Raw genomic sequence first — 27628 nt, forward strand, 5'->3', positions numbered from 1 at the left:
TGTTTTGTGACAGGCTGCTCTCTCCGGAGGGAGGCAGGTAAACTCTCTGCGCTTCTTTCTGGCTCCGGCTCCACTCGCTACAGGTGGTTGTAGTTTTTTCCGGGTTTTTATTTGTACTTTTCCCTACTTTTCCTTGTGATTTTTTTTCTTTCCAGCCTGCACTGTGTCTGGTTGAATTTGAATAGACTTTAGGAGGCAACGTCTGCAGTGTACAGCAGCACAAAGTCCCCATGCTTTGAAAATCAGAATATGGCGGGATTCAAGGATTATTCCTCAACCGCGGGGAGGGCGTTCGTGTTGGGTTTGTTTTAAAGCTTTGTTTTTCTCGGCGTGAACACTTTTCGGTCCCGCTGGAGTTATTGGTATGAAATAAATATGCCCTTTCACCAGAGGACTATCGAGCCCCGCCGTGTGAGCAGGCTATCGGCGAAGAAGGATGGCTGGAAACCTAGGGAAGAAGCCGGCAAACGCAAACTGCGAAAACCCGTTTTGTTCTCATCGCTGGATGAGGTTGGCTGTCATACGCTGACTAACGTAATACACCAACTTTCCGACCTTTCCCGACATGCCAGCGACATCTTCCTGGGCATCGAGATGGAGGCGGGGTTGGTGTTCAGAAGATCCTGCAGGATCGAGGAGCGCCTGCAAATTCTGCAGCATGAAGTCCACAAGCTTGATCCCAAGAAAGTCAAAATCCGTGAGTCTGCACTGTTGGCCACTTGTTTTTGTCCCTCTTACTCTACTGATCTTTCGGCTCCAACCACTTTAGCTTTCTATGAAATGCTTACAAGCCACTAAATGAGATCCAGAGACATGCAAAAATGCATGCTGTGAGTTCATATTTGTAGATATGATGTGCATGTTATGTATGATTCGAGAGTTTAAATATGTCTGTGTGCGAGAGGTGCGTCTACCTTCTAGTTTTTCCTGTTATGATAACATGTGCAGTAGTGTGGAGAGGTCCAAGGTGACTGTCCTGATTTGTCTTTTTAAAAGAGTCAAAGAGGAGTGACCGCTGACTCCTGCCCACATGGCTTTATTTGCCTGATTGGGACTTATGTTAACAGGGGCATTGTGTCAGAAATGATGGATATCCTCTCAACATACTGGCCATCTGTATCCAGGTCCTCAAAGGGCACTGAGATCCCAGGAGACCCCTCACCTTCCTCATCTCTCCTTAATGTCCATAAAGCTGATAAACACACTGACAAATGGAAAATCAATTTCTTTACTTTTAAAGTTTTGTGATTTGTTTAGCCTGCTTTTATTAAAGCTCCCTCCTTTAGGACGGTTAAATATTAACTTAGACTGACTCATGCTCTGGTGACTGTGCAAGCAAGACTGAGAGATAGACCTGTCATTTTATCTGCTGAGCTGCAGACCTGAGGCAGAGCCTTTGAATGACTGCATATCTGCCTCTCGACACCTATTTAAGACTCTGTTATGTGGTAATGTGTATAAACCCAGCAGTTAAGGGATCATGTTTTCTATTGAGTCCCTGCCTCTTTTTCTTATCTAACTTGCTTCCGAAATGTATTGCAAAGTAGTGCTGGGAAGATTGGTGCAAATTCCTCTAAACCCAAGTGAAAGAGGAGGATTTCATCTCTGACTCATTCACTTTTGTTTCCTTTTTACTGTCCTTCCTCCCGCATTTGATCTGCGTCTGTCCATCCTGCCTTGTGTCTAAATATGACTCACTCTTTGTCACACAAACACGCACAGGTTCAAAAGTGACGGCAGAGAAATGATAAGCCGAACAGGCAGACAGATCCCAGACGGAGGTGTAGGGGTGCCCACTACATGACAGCAACCAGTCCCAGTCATGACTCAACTGCTCCCATTTTCTGTACCTGTTGGAAGTTTTGATGCGGTTTTAGGCGGGACTGGGAGCTCTTTCTGAAAGGGTTTGTCTCATTTAAAGACCTGATTCATCAGAAGCCGAAGACAAGGTGTGAGAGAGTAGGCAGGAATGCGGTGTGTTACGTCGCGATCTGCAGTTCCTGCACGCCCTCAAGGCCGTGTGTTAGGTTTACGGAAGCGCTGAGTCTAGATTTATTACAACGCAGACACTGAAGCTCAACGCCAGCTTTTTCCACACATGAAAACACCTGTATTTTTTTTTGAAGTGCCCTCCAGCGTCAATCCATGAAAAGGATTTAAATATGCCAGAACACCTGGCAGAGTTACTTTGAATTTGATATTTGAATAAAAGTTACTGTGTCATGCGCATGACTCCAGGAAACAAAGCATTCTTTGCCATGTTGTGCTATTTTACAGCTGTTTCTCACTGGTTTACAAAGTGAGGAGCGGCTGTTAAATGACAGTGTTTAGAGTTGGTGTTTACCTCAAATCCTCGATGAGACATAATGGTATGTTGCTTGTTGGGTAGTGCTGACTACCCAACCCTGAGGAATGCACTGTATTACATAAATTTACCAGCCTGCTTGTAAATATCTGCGGCTGGTCACCCTTTTGTCTTCTGCTCCTGTGGCTCTGGGTTCCTACCCTAACCTCAGAGCTCTGAGCCAGATCATGTTACTGGTGAGGGGCATGAAGAGGGGCTCTTGTGCACTGAAAGACTGACATTGAAGGAAGGGCGAAGTAAGAGTGTGTGTTTGCGCACTCCTACCTCTACACTCAGTGTAATCAGTGGCAGTTTGAACAGAGACATGATAGGAAAATGGGATTTCCTCATTGTGTGTATTTTGTCTGCTTTATTCCACTGTTGATCCATGTGTTCTGAAGGAGCAGACCCCAGAGCAAAGGTCACAGGTCATCCTCTCGTGCCTCAGCGGGGAACACCTGACACTCAGAGTCAAGAGTTTAAACAAAGTCTAGTTTGGTTAGTTTGGATTTCTGCTGGCTGCCAACAACGGCCACTCCTGCTAAGTTTGGCACATGGATCTCGTTTGCTCCACCCTGGTGTATTACTTGTATTAAGTGCAGTTGTATTAATAATATTAATAAAGCTAATGCCATGGATACTAGAAATAAAAACAGTTTCAAGTCCCTTAACCACGCTGTTTGTTCCAGATGAAGATGTATTATTATGTCTTAACTAATCCAAACATCTATCTCTCCAGCTTTCTCATCAATACTTGATTGTTTTGGAGCTCATGCTGATACACAGACTCATAAATACAGTTCAAGTCAGACACCGTTCATTGACAGTATCCCTCCACTACCTATTTCCTGTCATTTCTCCCCCTTCATCTCTACAACCCATCTTTTGTTCCTAATGAGAAAAGTTCGACCTTGAGAACCACGCCAGGCTCTGCTTCCCCCAGAGGTCTGTGGACTTCTGTACACCGAGTAGCCATCGCTGCGATGTCACAAGCTTGACTTTTACTCGAAGTATGAATTTAGCTATATATTAGAAACATATTATTTTCTGCCAAATATAACTCTGGGTTGATTTGGGAGTATGCTATTTTAATGTTAAAAGTAGGTCATGCTAGTGAAGGTTAATTGGAGAAAGGAGAAACTTGGGGCCTTCTTTTGTCAGTTAACTTGATGCCCACTAGCAGACGCACACACACACACACACACACACACACACACACACACACACACACACACACACACACACACACACACAGAATTAAAAAAAAAAAAAAAGCATGTTTCCAGCTGACCTGCTAATGTCTACAGTCCATCTTGTCTCCCATACACACACTGACATACATGTTAAGTGCCTGGACATTCCTCCTCCTATCCCTCAGATATTTATAGGCACAGTCTTTGCCCGATGCTCTTTCATGAGTAGCAATGTATGCTATCATGTTTAGGGTGTGTTGCTATGTTCAAGTGGTTCTTCTTGTGTTGGGAGGGGGAGTTCATCCTCAGAGTGGGACTGCAATCAGTTATTCAGATAATAACAGTGGAACTGCTTGACTGAGATCAAAGTTGCATCCATATCAAAAGCCAACGAACAACAAATTAGTCGTGCCTGGATAAACTAATTGGTGTTTGTGGCTTTTTTTTTTAACCCTCTTTTCCTGTTTGCCACACAAATGCACACTCACATGCACAGCCCTGTTTATCCTACCTCGGTTCTCCCTAGTCACTATTCACTCTGGCCCACTGTGGTCCCCTTCATTCATCGATAGAGAGCAGTCATTACGCAGCCAGAATCCACAAGTCAGTTCCCACAGCGCTCGTTCCAACGCCGGCAGCCTGGCCTGGTTCTAGAGGTCGACCTTCTCCCATGAGGAACAAAAGAGATGGGTCGAAGAAATGAAGGGGAAAAGTGAGAGAAAATGAGTGGGAAGGGGCTGTGGAAGTGGAGGGATATTGCCAGTGAACTGTGTCTGATTTGGACTGTGTGTATGAGATTGTGTGTTTGAATCTATAGGCAGTGCTCTCTCACGGCTCCAGTACATCCCTGGATTTAGATACATCCCTGTCCCGTGCACAGAACATGGGTCAGCTTTAGGACCTAAAATTTATATCACAGTATTCATTATATCATAGTTGTATGTTTTATTGGCTCTAATGAACGTGTGAGTTTGCATGAATAGATAGAGCTGCCTTATAGTGTAAAAAGAGCCTTGAGTGCATAGTTAGAGTGGTTCATCCAGATTCTTCCTTGTGGTTAGTGTGTTCTGTGCATAACCTGTCTGAATAATATAGTACTTCATTGGGTCACTCCTTAAACGCGCTAAAATCAAAACATCTGTGTATTAAGTGCGCTGTAAAATCCATGTTGTGGCACCCTGGCACTGAGGATGTGTTAAAGATGAAAAAAGAGTTGTTCCCAATTTAAAGTGTTTTCTTAACTGTAGGATTTAAATATGTCTTTACCTGTGTAAACACATGCATTTCCTTCAGTGGGCCGCGTTAGCATAAAATGCTTGTTGATAATCATTTATGATGTCCTGACACCAGATTCGACTCAGTGCTGTCTTGCAGTTTCTTAAAACATAATCTGTCAGAGACAGATTTGCTGTTGATGGTGGGAGACAGTCGAGTTAATAAGGAAACAGCTAAATTTAGATTTGTGTATATGCGAGCGCTGCCCTGACTGTGTGTAACCCCCAATTCGAGTCATAAGATCATTCTTACAGTATACAGTAGTGTATTTTATCACTTATTTTACACCAGTAGAAGATGATAGGCCTAAGCTGGTTTTCGCATTTTGTGGTAATCTGGTTGGTTCATGGCTCCGTTTCCTGGCCGCTTCTCCTCCTCACTTGTGTCACTCAACTGCAGCTGTAATAGATCTAGTTATTTCCTGAGCAAACCACATGTCATGAGAGACCTTACTTATATAAAGTAATAAAAATATCACATCGGTGTTGGAATAGCAGCAGATGAAAGCCCTTATAATCTTGGTTGATTTGTATCTCCACTTGTGAAAGTCCAAAACTATCCTCGAATTGGTGGATATGTTTGCGATTACGGTTTTGCTAATAGCAGATGCTGATTATAGCACTTTTCTTCTTCTTTTTTTTTTTTGTTTGAAGGTTTTTTTGTTTCCGTTTCTGTCTCTAAATATAAACTTAACTAAACAAATTGATAAGCTGGATCCCAAATATTCACTAGATGTACCTTTTCAACTTTTTGTTAACACAAAAAAAGAGAAAATATCCACTGGGTGTCAATTTTCTGGGTGGCGATGCCTTGTTAATGTCGGGAGAACGTCCAGACTGCTTCAAGCTGATAGTAAGACAACAGTAAGTCAAACAACCACTTGTTGAAGAAGTTATGCAGAATAGCATCTCTGAACGCACAAAGCAGATGGGCTACAGTAGCAGAAGACCACACTGGGTGCCACTCCAGTGTCAATGCCACAGCCTACGGGAGTATTGTTGCTGGTCACATCCATCTCTCTATGACACAGTGTGCTGATTGGATAACTTGTAACTTGTTTGGTGAACATGACAATGATGTCACTGTACTCGAATGATCTCCACAGTCACCATATCTCAGTCCAGTAGAGTAGCGGTCCCCAACCCCCGGGCCACAGACCCTAACTGGTCTGTGAGTCATATGGTACTGGGCCATGAGAGCTGAGGGTTGGGTGTGAAATTTACGGTTTTTTAGGGTTTTTATCAGGGTTTTTTTTTTGTTGTTATTTTTTTAAATCGTTTTTATTGTTAACTCGGTTTCCCTGTGTCTTTTCCCGTGTGTTATGAATAAATCTTTTTTTTTTGTACTGGTACTGGTATCCGTGACACCTTAAAGGCCGGTCCGTGAAAATATTGTCGGACATTAAACCGGTCTTTGGCGCAAAAAAGGTTGGGGACTTATGCTGAAGGCAGTAAACTTAATTAGATAAATCTGTCTCCCTACTGTTGAGATTTCATTGTTGCTGTCGACGCACAAACGAGCGAACATCTCCGCAATCAGAGAGCACCACATGATGGACTTATAGGTTAGTAAGTCGGCAATTGAGGGTGCTGTGGGGTAATCCAGGGTTTAACCAGCATGCAGGGAGATGAGCAAGATTTAATCCCCACTGTCGTGACCTCTGCCTGACAGGATGCAGTGGAACATCCTCAGGGTTGCGTGTGTTTTTGTGGTATTTTTTTTTTTCATATATCTGTTTTGATGTGTGTATTTGTACACTCAAAGGCCTTTACACAGATGCATTACATTTGGACCGCTGCTGGAAAATTCAAGTTGAGGTCACGGTCGGGTTTTTACACAGCTATTGTTTTTGGAGGAAAAGTGTCACAAATAGCCTGATACTCATTCCCAAATGTATTTCCTATGGAGAGACAAACAAAAGCTGAACCGTCAGCAGATCTCAAGTGAAATCGTGTGTTCGCCTCTAGACCCCAGAAACTAAATATATGCAAATATACTTTTTTTTTTTTACATGAAATATTGCAAAACATTTTCACAGCTTCTGTGTGAGTGTAAAATGACATTTCAGCAAATTTTCAGCGGCTCTCCTTTTTGCCTCAGCTTTCCCTTCCTCTGCTTTAAAGTCTCTTCCTCGCTCACTCCCTTGCTCTCGCTCTCTTTTCCTGTTGTTTCATATGGTTTCCAGACCTTTCCTCTCTCATCTCTGTCCATCCTCTGCACTTTGATGTCAACCCTTATACTGCCATGCTGACCACAACAAAGACAAGGACCACGCTCACACTCTCGACTTTCTCTTTTTATAATCAGTTTTTGTCACGCTCTTTTCTCTCTTCTTATCTTTTGTTTTTTCTCCAGCTATCCTTTTTCCATGTGTTCCTTTTTAAATGTGTTTGATGCTCATTCTTGCCTTTATTTTAAATTTATTGTTGTAATTTTATATTATTTAGCAGTTAAACAGCTGTTATTACATGCCTCATGACTGACTAGCTTACTTACTGACTTACTGATCTTCAGAAAATCTGCTATCAGTGTTTACAGTAGCTTGAGTTTACAAGATTTATGAATACCTGGAAGAATGTGTGTATATGCTGTGTCCATATATATCTGGTTAGAGCCTTCACAGTGAGTAAAATAAACTCCAATGATGTTGTCCTACATGTTTTTGTCTGGCGTCCAGGGAAGCCTTTTGTAGATATAGCAGAACAGTGAGAGTAAGAGAGAAGCAATATAGTTTATTGCTGTGCATGAGTGAGATTAGTTATTCTTAATTCAGAAAAATCTACAAGATATCCAAAGATGAAGGTGTGAATTTCCTACTATCTTTTTTTTAATCTTTTATCTTGACTCGTACATTTATGTAATACCGTGCACTGCTATCTACTGTATCCTGCATGTGTTATTACACATTATACACTGTAAAGCAACCTGTAGAGAAAAACATTTTTGGAGTTGGTATAAAGTGATCCACAACCGGGCATATTATGAGGGTATCAACCTTGCTTGGACTCTTTTTCTTTTTTTGCAAAAGGGACAACAGCTGCACAGTGGTGGCAAACCTGCTGCAGCATTTCATGTTTATTTTATGACGTTAAAGAGTAAAAAAAAGTGTCACGTAAAGCTACACAAACATCTGTTGGGAGCAAAATAAAGGATGGATTTTTATCAAGTATTAGATTATGGTTTATCAGTGATGTGTACAAGAGGCAGACGGAAGGAAGAAGATGGGCCGACAGGGAGGCACATCCATTCCATCCAGTACTTAATGACATACTGCAGCAGGTGGGAGCAGGAATATAAAGGCTATTGTTATCCTGGATCTGCACTAAAACTGCACTCAAGGCCTGGAAACGCACCATACACACATGTACGCTCTGACTGAATGGCTGCCTGAGGAAAAATAAACAAGGATTTTCTGCCACATCTGTCACTTGTGCCACTTAACCAAAGCTCACACAGGAACACACAGGCAGAAGCACGCAGGTCGTGCACTCAAACTCTCTTAGTGGTATGTAGTGTCTATCATTAAAAGGAATGAAATGTAATGGACCACTTGGCAGCAAATAACACTGTCTGCAGAATATAGATCACATGAAGCCAAGGCTTCAGATTAGATGCAACAGATGACTTTGGGGTAAATTGAAATATTTGCATTTTAAACCTTGCAACGGAAGAGGCTGGTGTGAACCTCCTGCTATATTTGGACTGAATGATAAGTCTTCAGAAACAGCTGTCGGCTGGCTTTTTTCAGGCATATTTTTAGTCCCGTAAACACTGGCGACATTAGCCAACTTGAATATCCTCAGCTGAATAAACAAGTTGCGGGACAAGAGGGTCATCAAGGGTTTTTTTTTTTTTTTTTTTGTAGACTAGCTGATGTAATGTTTAATACTTGATGAACATCTCAGGATTTGTTTACTCAGACATGTGCATTGTGCAACTGACATCTTCTGGTTGAACCCGTTGCTTGTAATTCATAGACCGGCAATAGCAAAATCAGTTGACAGTCTTAATAATATAAGGCTAGGTTTCACCAGCTGTGTGATGGAAAAGTTCCAGATGTGCATCAAGTGTCAGCTATGTTGGTTTGAGGTGATGACGGTCTGAGGGGAGTTGTTTGGTAAGCTTTGTAGTTTCACCCTCAGTTTTATTTGTCATATGCAAGCTAGGACAGGGTCCTTGTGTTTACTGATGCTGCTGGGAAGATTGTTAGAATGGTAAAATCACTATGTATCCTGAAGGAGCCATAGTTTTTTAAAAAACTGGATCAGGTAACCATGAACTCTCTCTTAGTGAAATAGGCCTAGGCTACTGGGGGTTTCCCATGATGCACTGAGTGTTTCATCTTCATGCACCTCTTTTCACTCACTATGTCAGCAGTTCCCAACCTTTTTTGCGCCACAGACCAGTTTAATGTCAGACAATATTTTCACGGACCAGCCTTTAAGGTGTCACGGATAAATATAACAAAATAAAATGATACGACCAAGACAAAAACTGTGGTATTTTGTAAATATAATAATAAACGCGAATTCACTGTGGAATTCTGTAACTTTATTAGCAGTGTCCTCCTGAAATGCGCCAACAACACTGAGAGTAACTTCCTCCTCTCTGCCCCTTAACGCTCTCTGGTTGCTATGGTAACACTTAAATATTTCTTTCAAAATAAGACACAACTATAACACAGGAAAAGACACAGGGGAACCGAGTTGATGATTAAAAACCCCGAAAACCATAAATTTCACCCGAGCCTCAACTCTTGCGGCCCGGAACCAAACAGCTCACGAACCAGTACCGGTCCGTGGCCCGGAGGTTGTGTTTATGCACCACTTTACATTTAATCATTAGTTATTATTAATCTTGGTCTCTTCCACGGTGTCTATCCCCCCTTGACCCTCACCCCTAACCTGTCACGGCAGATGGCTCGCCCTCTCTGAGTCGGAGGTTACTTGATGCTTGCTCACAGGAGGTTGTGTGATTGTTGGGATTTTCTCTGTACTGTTGCACGATCTTTACCTTACAAAATAAAGTGCCTTGAAGCAGCTGTTGTGATTTGGCGCTACATAAGTACATTCAATTATACATTACATTAGTCTGCCTTGGGGAATCATTCCATATAATGGCCTTCAGTTTCATTATTCCTGCAATCTCTAATTATTTATATAAAAAAGTCTTAATTATGTATTTCATCAGGAACTTTTCTCTTGATTGTTTTTTTCTAATGTTTATTTTTCTTTTCTTTTTGACAGAGCTGTAAAATAATCTGCCACCTTCCTGGCAGTGGTCAGGAGGTTCATTGTCATCCTCTTGACCTAGGTTATTTAATCCAATATACATACCCCACTCCCTACTTTATGGCTCCCTTTAGTGATTACATTATGCGGCTTTGGTTATTGCATGTTTGTTTGGTGATTGTATGGTAAACAATGGCTGGTGCCACCTTACTTGTCACTGTTTCCATTAGACCTACATTAACAACAGAGCACAATAAAGCGAAGAGGCTTGCTGAACTGCAGAGTTTAGTAGAATCTGCTGATCACTTTGACTTGTTGTTTTTTTTTCCTTATTTTTTGGCTTTAAACTCTTTAACGCTTGACTTTCCTGATGCCTTTGCCGTCACCTTAAAGAGAAGTTGAAGTAAACAAAATTCAAGACGTAATGTGCAGCCATTACCTGGTGGATACCAGCATGCTTTAGGTTTACCCATATTCCTTTGAGTAAACCTAAAGTATGTCAGCTTAATGTTGGTAAAGATCATAAAAAATCTTCACCTTGCCCTGTTAGATATTTATGGTGATGAGTCAAGACAGTCGTAACTGTTCAGTCTAAGCTCACCCTGACCAATTTTACTAACTCATTTTCAACAACCCACAAAATCGCCAGAATTGTTTATCTTTCTGTCTGATTAGTCACTGAGATGTATGTGACTTAACATGAGACTGTTCTCTCTCTCTGTCTGGTGTTTTTTTGTTTTTTCACCTTGTGTGTGTCATCGTAGTAAAATGTTTTCCCAGGGATGCCTACTGTAGTGGAAATTGCCACAAATGTAGGACTGAGAACTTTGACAGGTGTTTACAATGGAAGTCTGGACTGATTTTGTCGATATGACAACATCACAACTTTGGCAGATGTAGGACTACTGAATTTTTTTCAGTGAAGTTTTCTATTCCCTCTCAGATAATTAAGTATTTGGTTTGGAAGTCCTCTCAGACTGCAAGCTCAAACTCTCAAACAGTTAGAAGAAAAATTCCTGCGAGTGCAACAGGCGTAAAGATGCATAGTGAGAGTTTTGAGTTGTTTTGTTTACTTCGGTAATTTCTTTTCAATTAATTACTCAAATGGGCATCAGTATGAAGCCTTTGTTTTTCCTTCTTTTGCCTGAAGCACTTTCTCGGCTCATCATTAATCACCGTCTTGCTGCAGAAGGCTCCATGGTGTTTGCATGTGTGTCTGAGAAAGTGTGTGTCACTGTGAAATATGACATACTCCATAAAGGAATCCCCATTGACTACTGAATCTTCCTCTGTAGCAGCTTTAGCTGTCTGCCTCATCCACAGAGACCTCATTGTGCATATATGTGTGTGTGTGTGTGTGTATCTGTGTCTGCGTGTGTGCCTTCACTTAAACTTATTTGTGCTCTTCCAGTCTTCCATTCATCAGTATTAGCGCAGCCTGGTGATGGAGTGGTTAACACTGTCACTTCACAATAAGAAAGTTACTGGTTCGAATGCTGGCTGGTGGCTTTCTGCTTTGAGTACATCCTCTGGGTACTTTTTCCCAGAGCTCTTTCCATGCATTTTAGGCTAATATTGTTCTAAACTGGCTATGGATGTGCAGTAGGTACACGTTTGAACAGAACAAAATAAAGTGTTGTATGAATGTATGGATAAAATGTGACTTTTTATGTGAAGTGCTTTGTCAGTAAAAATAGAGAAGCACTATATAAATTTGAGTACATTTACACTGTTTTTACCAAGGCTACTACATGCACACCATTGTTTTTCTTGTGACATTACCAATAAGTTTGATGTGTCACATGGCCCTCTTCCTATTGAAAAAAACAAAAGTTGTATCCAAGATGGCCGGCTTCTAAATGGCCACCATGGTCACCACCCATCTTGAGGAGTTTGCCCCCTCACATATACTAATGTGCCACAAACAGGACTTTAATATCACCAACCATTCCCATGTTATTACGGTGTATCCATATAAATGGCCCACCCTGTACTATGGATGTTTTCTTTTTAGCACTGTGTACCTCCTTGCAGCCAGTTTCCTTACAACTTGTGGTTGCCAAGCAGTCGGGGACGAATCTCTAAGCCTCGTCTTTGACAAACAACTTCATAATGACTGCCAACAACCTCCACCAACCACTTGCCAACCTGTCAGGGAATACGCTTTTTTTCTTCTTCTTGCAGCTGATGGTTTGCAGGGGTCGCCGATCAGTGTCTCGGGCTGAATAACTGTGGCCCAACAAACAGCAACAGAAATTTGTTTATTGTTGTGATTTTGTCTGTTAAACATGAAACTTGCCTAAGGAGGGAAAATGAGGTTCAGGGACTGGTTGCAACATGTGCTGACGTCTATCAACACTCAGAAAAGAGTAATAACTTGGAAAAACACATGTAAACAATAAGTCACTGGCCTTGAAGTGGTAATGTGGGCTCTCAATTGTGCTTTTCAGTGCATGGTTTGGGGATTATAACTCACACAAAGAGGAAATAAAACTAGTGCTAGACATGCACAGTGATCGTCCTTGGGCATAGGGATTCACTGTTCCTCAGTAAACCTCAGCATGTCAGAACACTCAGCTTTATTAATGTTAATATTTGATGATTATGAGATGGTGTATTTATTCTGGTTTTTGTTGATACTGTTGTGTTTGACTCGATCACACCTTCACGAGTTTGTTGATAAGTTGCTTGGAGACAAAACAAGGCTCTAATTGTGATTAACCAGTGCACAGATTTGATCTTAGCGTGGTTGGCCACACACAGAACGTCCTCGAGTCAGAACATCTGTTAAGTGAAAGCGGATAGAGTAAAGGACACGGCTTGCTTCCACGGTCCGATTAAATGTTTCAGGATTGTTGCATTATTGACAGAGAGAGACGCTGAGAGAGCAAGGGACCGAATTTATTGATTTACTTTACAAAAAAACTGTTGAACAGTGTACATATTCACATTCAAACACACACAATAATAGTTTTGTCCAGGTGTGTGTGTTTTTGTGTGTGTGTGTGTGTGTGTGTGTTCAAAAGAACAAGAGAGGACATTAATCGAGGCCCTCCCTTGCCACACAGTGAGAAGGGATTTTTTTTGGAGTCGGAGACGGGGATTATGGGGAATATTATTTCACATGGCTACAGAATGGTTAATCTCCTTAAGCTCTGCTGGAGTCTGCACACCCATTTCAGTTACTGCCCATTAACGGAGGCTCCATGTGAAGCTGAAAAGACCAGGAAACAAGGGTGTGTGTGTGTGTCCATACAAGACCTGTTGGTTTATAAATGTTGAAAGATGGTTAGAAACATGAAATTATGGATAACATTAATTAAAGGATCCTTTTAATTATGTTGATATTTGAGCTTGTTTTTAATACAATAGTTATGTTAAAGTTCTTGTGAGGTCATGTGAATGGCTTTCTCTCATGTATTTCAACCACATTGTCATTCAGGTGCTGTTGCTGTTGGCTCAAGCTTTTCTCTGTCCCACACTCTGAGGTTTACGCTGGCTTCAGAAGGGGGCAGATTATAAATACAAAACTGCTTTTTTTTGCTTTCTAATAAGATTCTTAGACTCAAATTTGCCTCCTAATCCAAAAGTGCCCTGCTCAAACAGCCTTTGCAATGAAGTGAAAGCCTCTTGGACTTGAATGGTCAAACCTTTTAGGCACTGATATGTGTTTTGGAGGCTGCTGCCAGCTAGTGTCCTGGTATATTGACTCAGCTGTGTTTTTGACCTTCTGTCTCTGTGTGTGTGAAAGGAGTGCGTGTGTTTGTCCGTGTGCTTCAGTGAGACAGGCTGTCACCGTCATAGCTGTTTGATTTGGTGTGTTCCCTAGTGTCAGGTGTTTTCTTTTTTTTTTTTCTTCTTCTTTTTTTTTTTCGAGTTATTATTATACACAGGTTGCCAAATAGCTACTGACACAGCTTCCAGAGAGTGGACACCACTCACACACTTCACTTTAGTTAATTCAGCTGTATCCCTGATTTGCCTGCAGGAGAAGTGTCTGTGGAAAACGACTGTAAACATGTCAACTGTTATAATAACAAATAGTAAGTTAATTATGGTAAAAACATAGACAGTATAAAATATGCCAATTAACAGACAAATATTTCTGCCAAATAACAGACTAATAAAACTCTAGGATTTCACCATCAAAAGTGAAAAACTAATTTTTTGTTCTATACTTAATGTGACCAGATGTCCATCTTTATGTGGGAGTGAACAGGATTTTATTCCTTTCCCTCCTGTCCTACATCTTGAGATAATGTCCCACATTTTCAATTCAATTCAATTCAATAAAACTTTATTGATCCTGAAGGTTGACCCCCGAAGAAAATTGGGTAATTGACTGGTTCTCCACTTTTCTAAAGTCTGGCTCTTACTCGATATATATGAAGGGAAGTCTTTTAATTACAGTCAGAAGATCATGTACTCATCAGGGAAAGTTACAATGAAAAAAAAGTCCCAAATTTGCAGATGTTGGTGAATATGATGAAAACTAGCACAAAGCAAATTATATAATCAATGTAATCTGAGAAATCTGAGTTCTTTGTCTTTTTCTGTTCCTGAAGACAGGAAGTATGTAATTGGTTCTTTTAATTGCCATAAATTTATTTTAAATTAGTTTATGTTCAAAACATGTCAGCCAGTAATGGAAAATGCTTGGTGCAATTTTAAAATTCCTACAAAAAGTAATACCAATAAAATGAAAGTTGGTGGTGCTGTATCCCGTTTCTTTACATGAAGGAAAGCAGAATGTGAAAAAACAGATCTGATAAGTTGCCCGTCAGGCGTGTTTTCGTACAGAATCCTGCAGAGTAACAAATGTTTTCATACTGAAAGAGTCTGGAGGCACCGTGGTCCCAGCTGTAGGTTATGAAGCAGACTTGCGGTACCGGTGTATCAGGTAACTGTTATTGTGCGCCTGTCAGTGGTATCATAAGGGCTGAAGTCACCGTAGCCCAGTTTCACTCGTGTTGAGTTCATTGGTGATCGAGAGGGATCTGGTTCCTACCTCAGAGCGCTTTTGTTTGTTCAGTGTGTGCATGTTTCAGGTTGTGCTGTAAGTGTACACAGACGCGTATTTTTGTGTCATTTTAATCCCCTCCTCTTGTTTTCTTTAACTTGATCACATATGGTTCCAGTGCAGGTTGTATTGTGTTTTTGATAGCTAAAACAGTTAAGTTTTTGACTGCCTGTGAGAAAATGCATCAGCATATAACAAGACTGAGAAGAGAGATTACTTTCTGTGCTTATTTGTGTGAAAATGTCTAATTTCTTTTTCCTCACTTGCATCTCTTTCTCGGTTCTTAGTGAGAATGTGAGGGGTTGGGCAAATGAGTACTCCTTAGGTTTTAAGCAGCATCACTTGCTTGTAACACAGAAGTAGTTTCCATGTGATGCATTTATGGAACTGGAAAATCCTAAAGATTTCCAGGTCACAGGTGGAAAGAGGACTCAAAGAAGAATAAGTTTGCATAATGAAAAGCACCCACAGTCTGCCCGTTTGCCTCCTGTGATCCTTAGATCTCTCCATCTATTGCACTCTAACACACGCACACACAAACCCACACATTCCTTCTTCGTTTGATCCGTTAGCCTCGGTGGGGCCCACAGTAGCTAAAAGGGCGGCACCACATAAAAGAAGACCCCCTCCTCTCTTCAGTTAAGTACCCTCAACCCCAACAGTGTGCTTCTACTCTCTGCTGGGATTGAGATGATTTCACCCAATCGGCTGCCTCTCCTACTGTCAGGGCCTCTTCTCCACCCCACCCCCAACCTCTTGGAAAAACTTGGGTCTAGAGGCCCAAAGGTCCTGAATGAAGCTGGAGCGCCGAGGCAGGTTAATGGGGCCGGTAAGGACTGTTGCCCTTGTGGGACCAGACCCTGAGTCCCTGAGCCCCCTGGATGTTTGGAGATGAGAGATGAGGATCTTTGTTGTGGGAAGACTGAGGCAGTGATGAGTGGTCTCAATGGAAATTGCAGATCCCCTAGGGCTGGAAGAAAAAAAAACAGGGAAATCCCTCAATCTTTCTCTCTCTTTTTTCTTTTTAAATCATTCATGAAGAAGTCTGGTCTTTGTTCGGCATTCTATCACCCTGTTTGCTGCCTTGTCTTTCACTTTAATATCTGCTCCTGTCAGTGTTTCTGTCTTCATTTCTCGCTTTGTCTTTCAAGTTGGAGAAACATTTATTCCTGATCGCTCTCCTGGACAAAACCTGAGTGCAGATGCAAACAAGCTTGTACTCATACTGTAATCGTGGGGTGTGTGCAGGCGCTCAGTGTGTACTGTATTGCATTGTAATATCACTGTTATGTCCTCTTCTTTGTCCACTGCTCACTCCCTTTGACTGAACTTTCCAAACCAGTCAGTCAGGCTCACGGTATTTAGCACATCTCCTCCTCCTTCTCCTCCTTGTCTTCTCATCATCCTCCCTCTTCCTCTTCCCTCTTCTCTTGTTTTGTGCATTTTTTCTTAAAGTGTTTTTTCTGGACTGATCTCCGTGCCGTTGAGGCTGACAAGTCAGACAGGGCTATACACAACAGCGAGGAGAAAGAAAAAGAGGCTAATTCCCCCTGGCAAGAACAGTGAAGTTGCACACAAACACAGGCATTCTTGGCCAGTCTCGATCTCTCCCAGCATGCTGACCATTCGACAACAGTTCCAACTCAGTGGCTCCATAGACGGAGGGGGAGCTGTGACAGGGAGCGAGCGGAAACGAGAGGGTAAAAGAGAGGAGTTGAAAAGGCGAGAGGATGGTGAAATACAAGAGGACTAAAAAAAAGACAAAGAAGTGAGCAAAAATGGGGGAATGGAGGCTTTTAACACACACATGACAACACAGACACACAAAAAGGAACTAGTGAAGGCATTTTATTTTACTTTTTTGGACACATTTGGAAACTTGGAAAACATTTACACGCTATTTATAAAACTGCTATCGTTGCAGCCATGCTACACTTCATAACTATACACCGCAGCTATGAGCCCCTTGTTTTTTGGATTTATGAGCACAATTTTAGCCGCCTTGTTTCTTTTTTCACATTGTTTTACTTGTGGGATTAAACTATTTAGGAATTTAGGATTTTAAACAATTTTTGTTGATGGAAGCAAGAAGGAGACGGGGGAAAGTGGGAAGGGTGAAAGGGAGGGACTAGCAGGGAGTTTATGGTAAACAGGCCTAATAGCATAACTGGGTGTCCTAATTGGTCAGGGAGGAGTGTGCATTGTTCATGTATGTGTGTGTTGGGGAGAGAGAGTGAGGCTCTTCAGGAAAACAGCCGTCTGAGTGGCTTCTTAAGGCTGGGGGCATTAGGTCGGACGGAGCCCCCTTAACTGGCTAAACCGTCTAAACGCACACACCCCTGTCTCTTCACCAGATGGGAACCCAGCCCAGTAGGCTTTTCATGTGGTTGCGGGCTCAGGGAGTGGATGGGAAGGGAAGCGGTTTCAGGAGCAGGGAGGTGACACACGAGGTCTGAGCAGTTCTCCTCCTCTCCTCTCCTCCTTGTTTCATCTCTTTGTTTCAACCAAACACTTTGAGAAGTCGGGGTTCATATTTTTCAGGGGCTTGCAGTGACACAGCGGTTCGCGGTTTGGACTCGACCCCAACAGTTTTCCTGTTGCTGCCAGAGTTTGGGCGGAGTGCTTTGGGTGTAGTTGACTAAGTTTTGCCACATGTGTGGTTAGGCAATTAAAGGTCGCACCCCAATACTCTGAGAAAGTCTTTCTTTTTTTTTTCTTGCACACTTCGTCTAAACACTGATGTGATGCATGCGCGTAGAGATTGAGTAATGCTGGAATTAATCATCTGGCTTATAAATATCCCATAACTACATCTACAGCATGACAAATATACCCTTAAAAAATCTGTTTTTGCAAAGAATAATCCTTCTGCACTGACAGATTAACCCACTGAATTTTGAATTGTGTGGAGCTACTAAAGTCTGCCAAGCTCAGCCTCTCTCACATATTACTTAATCTCTTCCCCCCATCACCCAATCCCACAAAGAAGCCCATTGTATGAGCTCACATCTACTACCGACCAGCGTAGACAGCTTGAAATGTAGTAACACCATAAGTCACATGGACACATGCATGCACCCACACACACTAATGCACTACTTTTCTCTGGCTGGCTTTTTTTTTGTGGGTCATTGGGACACTGTACATGGAAAGTGGTGACATTTGTATGTGTGGACTTGTGCTGTAACAGTTTTAGATTTCCAAACTGGAAACACCTTGATGGGAATTTTATAACTGGTGTCTGGGCAACACAGAGACAGACCAGTGGAGTCTTTTGCACTCCATATCTCTTGCAGCACAACTGGAATTAATTTGTTCTTCCTGTCTCTTTATTAATTTAGTTTCTTATCAATATGACTGATAATGATAGCAAACATTTGTAAATTTATGGTCAGCATTATTAAAACACAGTTATTTGTATCATAATCACACCCAATCCGTTGCTTTCGCACTGTCTGCAGTTTGCGTCACCGTTGTGAAGACGCTGTATTGAGCTGACTCGTAATCACTGAGCCGTAATGGTGATGTTTTTCATTAGTTAGGCTAATGGCTATGATCTCATCGGTGGAAATGATTTCTTTGTGATGGCATCCAACACAGAGATTGCTGTTTACCTCCAGCACAGCTTAGTTTAGGCTGACAATGTAATTTTTCCAGGTATTTTATTATATTTTTAAAGAAAAGGAAAGAGGGAAAAACAAATCCATCGGAAACTAATCGGGCAATGTGGAGGTGTCTTTCTCTTTATGTGATCAGCTTAAAAGAAACTTTTATTCACAGGAAATCCTGCTGAAGTGACGCAAGTAGCTATTGCAATTAAGTTGCCAATGATACATTGACGTTTATACCCCGGTCTTAATCTTATAATAGGAGACAATTTGAGGTAGAAAATCACCGGTGTTACTGGTAACTTTAAAGATGGCTTTGTTCTATTCAGTAACCAACGACAGTTCGACAACACTCTGCACCACCCACCCTGCGGTTCAAATGCTCCCTGTCCTCTGCCCGTTGATACATTTCTAGCTATGGTTCAGCCTAAATATGGAGATTTTTCGAAACATGGACTCTTGCAAACATGATCTTTTGGGTCAGGCTGTGTGTGGCTTGTGTGTGGCTTTACAAACCACACACAGCCTAAACTTTGGTTTTCATAAACAGTTTTAAAAGCTGGTTTCTCTGTCCAACTAAACGTAAACACAGAAATTAGTCCCCTGGGCTCTAATTATAGGACTCCTCAGTGGCTGTAGTGTTTTAGTGGGGCACTTAGGAGACCGCTCATTTTCCAGAAATCAGCTTTCCCAGATCTCTATGATGTTTGTATTGAGTGCATAATTAGCCTGGCCTAATTTGGGTATCTGTGAGAACAAGACCCAAGGTGGAAAGTCCAGTTTGTGTCCTTACAGGATGCATTGATGATTTTAGGGGATAATGTTTACTTCATTCATGGACACAGCCTCACATGCACTCACTGCTACTGGTTATTGTGTTTCCAAGCCTGTAGCTCTGAACTGCGGTCGGTGTGCCCCGCTACTGTGTGGTGGTGACATGTAGTGATAGGCCTTCTGTTGCTGTCTTTCCTCTGCTGCAGCCCTCCGCTGATGCTGTCCAGACACACACACACTCTCAGGCACACGCATTGCTGCCTCATGATAGCTCAGCTGTCTCAAAGCTAGTGCCCAGTATTAAAGAAGTCTGTACTTCCTTTAACATCTTCATATTTTTTCCTTCTGTCTGCTTATTCCTTCACCTGTCTCTTTATTTCGCTAAGCTGTAGCAGTGATGGGATACAACATGACCAAATGTTTTTAAGCTCAATCAGTGGAAAGACAGCGCAGCTTGATTTATGGTAAATACATGTGTGTGTCTGTTTGATTGTGGTTGTGTCCATAATTGAAACCCTTGTCGATTTGTTCCCATGCTAATAATAAGTGTGAATTAAGCATCAAATGATGAGGAGTGTGAGAAAAAGTCTGGTCTCACGGACACTTGCGACACACACACACACACACACACACTCACTCTCTGAGTGTTAAGATAAGAGTTAAAGCCCTCGGCGGCTCATGTGGCAGTGTTTTCAGTCCTGCGTGTCGGCTCAGACCAAAGCCGCTGAAGCACAATATGAATCTGCACGTTTGTACGTGTGTGCTCTTTTATATTTAAAACACATTCCTAACATCAGTGGGTCTGTTCAGAATTTCTGAAGGTACTGAGGTGTTAGTGTTGTTACTGTTTCACACACTGAATTTATTGCCTTTGTGTCTTTTCCTTCTCAGTATTTGTTGTCATATTTGTCTTCTGCCACTTTTCCAAATTCTGGATGTTTTAGAGACAGGAAGAAGAAGAAGAGGAGGAGGAAGAGGAAATGCAGGGCGCTTGGAAATAGAAATCCTTGCTTTATGGAAACGTGCATGTTTACATGCTTTTGTGTTTCTCCGAATGCTCAGTTGTTCGCAGTTGTGGCAACAGCTCTCCGGCTTTTTGCACGTACCAGATTGTTGATACGTACACTCTGCCAGGCAGAAGAAGTTAGAGTGATGTGTGGGAGGAAGAATAATAATAAATTCAGCGATGAACAGAGATAGAAAAAGTGTGAAGAGAGTCAGACAGCGGATGCTGTGAATATGCAGATAGTCTGCACGTGACTCTGTTGCTCAGTTTTATTCAACTCTCCCTGCTACCTTGCCTTGGCATTCAGGTTAACCACCTCCTCCCTGATCACATTTCAGACCGTGAACCATGAGCTAACCCTTTGATAGCCATACATTTCTCAACATCCTGTGGGAGATGCCACTGTCAACTACATCCTGTTCCATTTCCTGACCCCGTCACCATTCTCCCTACACCCCAGACCCTCGACAGCACACTCAGAACGCAGAGGAAAAATGCTCTTATTAGGACAACCGTCTCATCCAGTCGTCTCCCTTAGCTTGTTCTTTGCGATTGTTTCCCAGTCCAGCCACAGGATGTGACACGTCTCTCGCCGTTGTTTCCTGCTGCATTGGAAAAGTAGAGCAGCAGTGATGAATTTGTCTGCGGAAAGGGTTAGCCAAAAAGGTTTCCGCATGCTCTGCAGGTTATGATTAAAGCAAACAATGTAAGCACCGGTGCGGAAAGTTGTTCACACACATAATTACCTTTTTTTTTTTTTTTTTTTTTGAGTTTATTTTATATGGAGACCAACCTAAAATTTTGTGCATAGAACAGACAACGGAAAAACATAATAGGTGCAAAAAGTAACCACATTTAAGTCTGTCTCAATAATCAAAATTGGTTTGGTAGAGTCCCGGCCTTTTCTCTTCTTAATTGTAAGTGGTGTCTGTAATTGCATCAGGTTTAGAGGTCCTCTTTGTGTACCAGTGGAGGGGATGAGGAAACGGGTGGACACTTGGGAGCAGAGGGTAAAAGTCAAGATGCTGCTGAAGAGGTGAAGAAGGTTGTTTTAGAAGTGTAGAGGTGGGTAGACCTGAACCGAGCATTGAGGATGGGGGATGTAAGAGTTATTTTACATTGTGGCTGGACCAATGAAACAACATGATAAATGTGTAAAATTACAGAAAAGGAACTTCCTGTTATTTAATTGTTTATAAGTTAATTAATTACTTTGGTGTACTGTGAATAGGAGTAGGGGTGTGCAGTTAAAAGTTCAAACTCTATGCACTCCTTCACATTTTCTAAAGCACATTTTCAATTCTTCGCTGGGCTGATTTTGGACCCCGGGCCTTATGTTTGACACCCCCCCTTTAAGACATAAAAGTTCGGAAGGCGAGACAGGTAGTTGGGAACTTGGAGTCCCGTACAAGCTCGCTTTCTCATTGGTGGCTCAGATCAAATGAAACCTGCCTATTCTTTAAGCTTGATTGCTCAGCAGCTTAAACGCACAAAGAACCTATTTCACAAGTGTGTGTTCTTCACGGCGTATGTACCACTGACCCCCAACTTGATACTCAAAGGGGCCCGAGGACCCGCTAGAAGAGAGTGTGGACCATGCCTCATTGCCCTGGTAACAGCAGCCTCTGGCAGATAACAACTGCATCACCGTAGCAACCTTGGGGTTCAGGGGGGGTCACCACTTAGGAGCTCCTTTGAATACATCACTCCCCTCACACACCCCTTTTTCTTCATGACAGGTTTTTGATTGGCCATCGCATGTGTGTGCTCTCCACGCGTGCAGCGAGGCGGTACAGACACCAGAGTATGTGATTTGAGCATGTGAGTGTATACAAGTCTTTGAATTGACGTTAGAAGTGAAATTGGACTTTTTGATGCTTTTTGATGTAGCATATTAGCTGTGTAGTTATTAGATAGCGTCATGTCTGTTAAAGGGATTAGGATTTGGGCCCGGAAGCAAAGGAGGAACCCCTATGCAGGTATGTGTGTTGGAGTGTATGTGTAGAGACAAATTGTTTGTACACACATAGGAACAAATTCAAGAACCGCGGTTGTGTTTAAAAACTCAGCAGACTTTTAATGGAATTGTCTTCAAAAATTTGCAAGAAGATGGTGTGAAGTCAGAGGCAGAATTAAAGGAGTCGAGGGAGAGACTGGGAGCTAAAATAGGAAAATAAAGGTGTGAAGAGTGTGAATTGGAAAAAGAAAGGTGGGGGAGAGATACAAAGCTGGTGGTAATCAGCAAACAGTGCAGTGTAGGCTGAGAGCTTCCTTTGTTCAGACTGTTGGTTTTCTGGGATGGGTAAAGAGAAGCTGGATTCTGAGACTAAGTTGAATAGTGGACAGAAGAGTGAATGGAAAAAGACGGAGATACAGATGCACTTGTCATTGCAGGTGAATTGGATCTATTTTCTTTCTATTTACACAGTATTTAGGTTATGTTATCAGTCACTACTGCTGTGAACTTGAATGATTAGTTAAACTGGGGATGATTGTAAGAGATTATTGAGCAAGGCAGCTAAGCAGGTTGCTTCTTTTTAGAGGTCAGAGGTTGCAGCCTTTGATGTAGCTTTAACAATAGCGGTGTAATAGTGTTGCATATAATTTGATTTTTTTTTTTTAATTTACCCTTTTTTTTAAAACTGTGTTATTAATCAGGACTTTCATCAGCATATGGCACCTTTGAGCACTGATGATAAAACACTTGCTCTGTGTGGCTAAAAATTCACAAACTTGTCATGATTTAGATACTGCGACAATAAACTGAGTCTTGTTAAAGCCTATGTTAACTCTGTCTGTATCTGCAAATGTTTTGAAGGCTATAGTTCAATTTGATATCAAACACCTTTTAATATAATTCCATAAAAGTTGATTTTTATTAAATTTACTTTGATTGTGTACCTAATGATGTGGGAACTCTGGGAGTTTTAATTAAATTTCTCCATTGTACTGTGTACAATAGAAAAAGTAGACCCTGTACATTGTATACATATCCTTTGACATGCAAAAATCTTGAGTCACGCTTCATTTCTTTATGTTTTGCTTGGGGAACAAAAGAAATAGGTGCAGTGATTTATTGAAGGGTGTGCACACATGAATGGAAATTCAACGCTCTTCTTTGGATGTTTCTGCCTTTTGTGTTTTTTCTGTTGAGGTCCGGGTCTGAGGAAGCCAGTCTATAACTTATTGTTACTTTTCTATGTTCATAATTGCATCGATTTTGGTAAGATCTCCAACACCACTGGCTGAAACTCAGCCCCGAACTACAACAAAGCCCCCACAGTGTTTTAAAGATGGCTGTAAATACTTATTGCTGTATCTCTCTTCTGACCTCCTTTGTAAATATTGATGACAGTTAAGCCAAAAATGTCAAATTAGGTTCAGTTTGTTCCTTTTTCTTAAGTATTTTTAGGCCTGTAACTTAATCCTTTTGTGCGCCACTTGTCCAGTTTCCTCAATTTTAAGGACACACTGCACACCATGTAGGTATGGCAAGTTTTTTGTACTAATAGCTCTTTGGGAATCACCTTAAAGGTGCATAAAATGCTCCTTTTATACCGGCAAAACTGTGCTATCTTTGCTGGTTGTCTACTATGTGAAGGCACAAAATGAGTCTCTTGTCCACAGAAAAAACTTTGCGCAACACAAATATTGAGCCGCTCACTGAACCATGCCGGTTTCTCAGCGATAGCGTTAGCCAATGCATAACTAATATGACATGTAGGGATGGGTATTGATAAGATTTTCACGATTCCGATTCCATTTTCGATTCCGTTTAACGATTCGATTCTTTATCGATTCTCTTATCGATTTTTTTTTTTTTAAAAAAAGGAGACCACTAAGGTCAATTAGCTTAGATCTTTGTTTTATATCTTCTCTTTGAACAAGATAGAAATTTAGGAGTAACATGGCCTTACAAACCCAACAGTGAGATCTTAACAGATCCAACCTACGGCTCTTCAATGGGGTGTCACAGGGTCCCCAGGAAAAAAAATTGTGAATGTAAAATAATAAAATAAATATTCTTCTGTAGCAATTACACAAGAATATCCAATAATGTCCCTGCCTACAATTAAACACATTCACTTACTGAAAATCGGGGGCATCTGCTGTGGCAAATGGGTGCAAGCCTTTTACCACAAACTTAGTCACTGCTCGGTGACATTCGTCTATCCTGGCCTGAAAGGAGACGCTACCGGCAGACTGTAGCAAGAACTGCCAGCATCTGAGCCAGCCAGACTCTGTCTGTCTCTCTCATCATGGTCACCTAAATGCACAGTAATGGCAGGTTTTGTAATAAGGCAGATCGCGCTAACATAATGTGCACTGTTGTTGATTATTTACCTGCCGTATTAACGGGAGAGGACGTGCAAACGTTACCGCTGCTGCTGGGTTGAGATTCACGAGTCCGGAGCGGAATTAAAAACATGACATTCATTTAAGGTTATCGCGCGTTTTGTGAGCAAATGCTTTTGCATATTCGTAGTGTTTCATCCCTTAAATGAAATATCTACTTTGCAAGTATTGCAAGTTGCCCTGTTGTCATCCGTTCTCGTAAAGTATAAGCAAACTTTTTAGCGTTTGAGCCGCCGTGTTTCCTGCCAGGTAAATGACGCTCCGCAACGTGGTGACGTCATTCGGGGCGACTGGAATCGATGAGGGAATCGTTTGCAAAAATGGCAAACGATTCCAAGGAATTGAAACAGTGGGAACCGGTTCTCAACAAGAACCGGTTTTCGATACCCATCCCTAATGACATGACAGATAAATGTTAGCCACTGATAGGCTGATGACAATCAAGAAGATTTTTATTGGCCGATATCAATGTTTGGCAGTGTTGTGCTTAGTTGCCAGCTAGTTAAGTACAACAGGCCAGCACTAATGCAGTCTAAGCAGTCCTGCAATAGGTCCAGCATTAAGATAAGTAATAATAAATATTTATTAATTAGAGTTCAGTTCAACAGCATTTTAGATTAATCTCCAAAATGACCAGTTCTTCTTTAGTATATAGCATATAAAATGTTTTCAGAAATAATAATTTGTATTAATTAAATGTGAAAAAAAAAAAGTAATTTGCAGAGACAGCTTGACTGAGCGATAGTGACTGTCTGGTCATTTTTTGCGTAGCAGCAGGAGAGATTTTATTGATCTGTATCACACAGCAGGACAGTTTCTTACTCCTTCTGCCAGCCTCCCACCACACATGTATTCGTACATCCTTACCATGCAACACTACCCTCAACCCCTCCAGTAATCACTGATCCAAGGCGTGACATTGCTCATTAGCTGAATGAAACTGTCTTGTATTTGCTTTTTCTGACACTGAACTGGAATCATAGGAGTGGCTCAAGAAGAAAAATCTGAAGTCATGGCCTCCTTTTGAATCTCTATCTTTGTTATGTTATAGCTTCAGCTCCCGCACCTCCCACCCTCTTGCCCCTTCATGCTGTCCCTCCTCCTCTGTCTCTTCCACCTCCTCACATCAGCCTTAGTGGCCTTGATGAGCGCTGAGTCATATAGAGCGATTGTGAACATAAGGTTCCTTCTAAGACACGCACAGACTCGAGTACACCGTGTGTTTCTTGTTCACTTTTCAAACCTTTAAATATTTTTCTGTGTTGCTTCTGAAAAAGCATCTGAAATGAGTGCAGGTTAGATCAGACAGACAGCATGGAAGCTTAAACATCAAAAGGAACAAACGGTCACATGAGTGCGAATAACGTCTAATGTGACTTCGAGGAACCATGTTGGGTCTCTGTGCCAGTAAACAAACATTTCCTCTTTCTCTCAGGCATTAATCACGGGGTAATTGAGTGCCGGTCAGTTGTTGTTGCGTCTTTATTTTGCTGTGTCTTTGCAGCTCCGTTATCTATGTTCACTCATTCTGAATCACATCTCAAACGTGTCGTAACGCAGCTTTCGGGGTCGTCCTCAGTTCACAGAAGAACTGAGCAGCATGAATGAAACGTTTACCGTTGCACAGCTTGCGACTTGCACATAATAATTAAGAGAACTCCAGATAGGAGCAGAAGCCTATTAGTAGCGTACCACTGTGGTGAATAAATTCCCATTTTTATTTTGTCTTACTGGTTCTAACTGGTTCTACAACTAACTGGGATGTGCTCAAAGCACTAGGAGGGATTTGGTTTTGTCAGTGGGAAATGGGAAGTGAAAAGAATTGCAGACATATTCAAAACCTGCATGGATGTACAGGAGCGAGTCACTGCTGCAATTTCCCAGTCTCAGTGGGCTCAGATCGGGAATGCAATGATTCAGCTGTTTTGACAGTCAAATGTAAATCTGAGCCAATTTTCTCTTTTTTTTATAGCTGATGGTGAAATACTGATATTAAGTCAAGAGGTTAATGTTTACCTTTTGACTTGATTAATTAATTAATTAATTAATTTAGTGTAGTATGAATTACAATGGCGAAGTCCCTTATTGGTAAAATTGTAAAGCTTGTGAAAATACAGTTTAAAGTCCAAAATCTATGCAACTATTCACAGTTTCATCCAGATTGTCGGATTAGAGTCTTTTCCAGGCCAATTCTGGCTCTGGGACCTTATGTTTGACACCACTTATTTAGACACACCAGCTCTCTTTCTTTTCTTGGTCAAGTCTAATCTCACTTCATGTTTGACAGTGCTGCATTGTGCTACTCACTCAGTTGAGGTCAACACAATTGCTGTCATCCTCCTCTGAAGGCTAAAAATCTCCTCTTTCATACTCTGATCAGGAATGGTGAAAAGACCTTTCGCACCTGCATGTATCACTGAGCGTGCCTTTAATTTTTATTGAACATGGAGGCACTTAATTTCTCGAGGTCTGAGTTTGAGTGCATTAATGGTACGTTTGTATGGACAAAAGCATCTGCCGAATGAATCTAATGTCATGTTTCTCTTCTCTCCACATGTTTTGCGATCGCCCCTCAACATCTATCCAACCACTTTACCACTCATCGTGTAACTCCACAGGTAAGTGGGGTTTTTTTTTGTGCCTTTTTTTAATGATGTTTTGTAATACTAGAAACTCCCCTGACATACACATAGTCACTGATGAACCAGAATATAGGCATGATTTCTTAAAATAAACCTCAGAAATGTGTGAAGCTCTGTACATTATGAATGCACTCGGATTCAAATAATGGTGTTGTGTGTTTAGAGTGGGTAAAACACAA

At 41.6% G+C, this 27628-nt stretch overlaps 1 protein-coding gene across 3 annotated transcripts in view; it reads left to right on the top strand.

Moving 5' to 3' along the window:
* nhsl1b (NHS-like 1b) overlaps nucleotides 1–27628 on the top strand; it is a 100547-nt gene continuing 72919 nt past the window's right edge. For 2 of the 3 annotated variants that reach the window (XM_006797072.3, XM_035910499.2), the window contains exon 1: nucleotides 1–697. In XM_006797072.3, coding sequence (XP_006797135.2) covers nucleotides 376–697 — 322 coding nt within the window. In that variant the 5' untranslated portion in view covers nucleotides 1–375. Of the gene's footprint in view, nucleotides 698–22316; nucleotides 22431–27628 lie in introns of those variants that run through there. The other variant, XM_035910500.2, reaches the window with a different exon arrangement.

This window comes from Neolamprologus brichardi, chromosome 15 (genome assembly GCF_056152115.1).
Source record: "Neolamprologus brichardi isolate AB-2024 chromosome 15, ASM5615211v1, whole genome shotgun sequence".
Classification (NCBI taxonomy): domain Eukaryota; kingdom Metazoa; phylum Chordata; class Actinopteri; order Cichliformes; family Cichlidae; genus Neolamprologus; species Neolamprologus brichardi.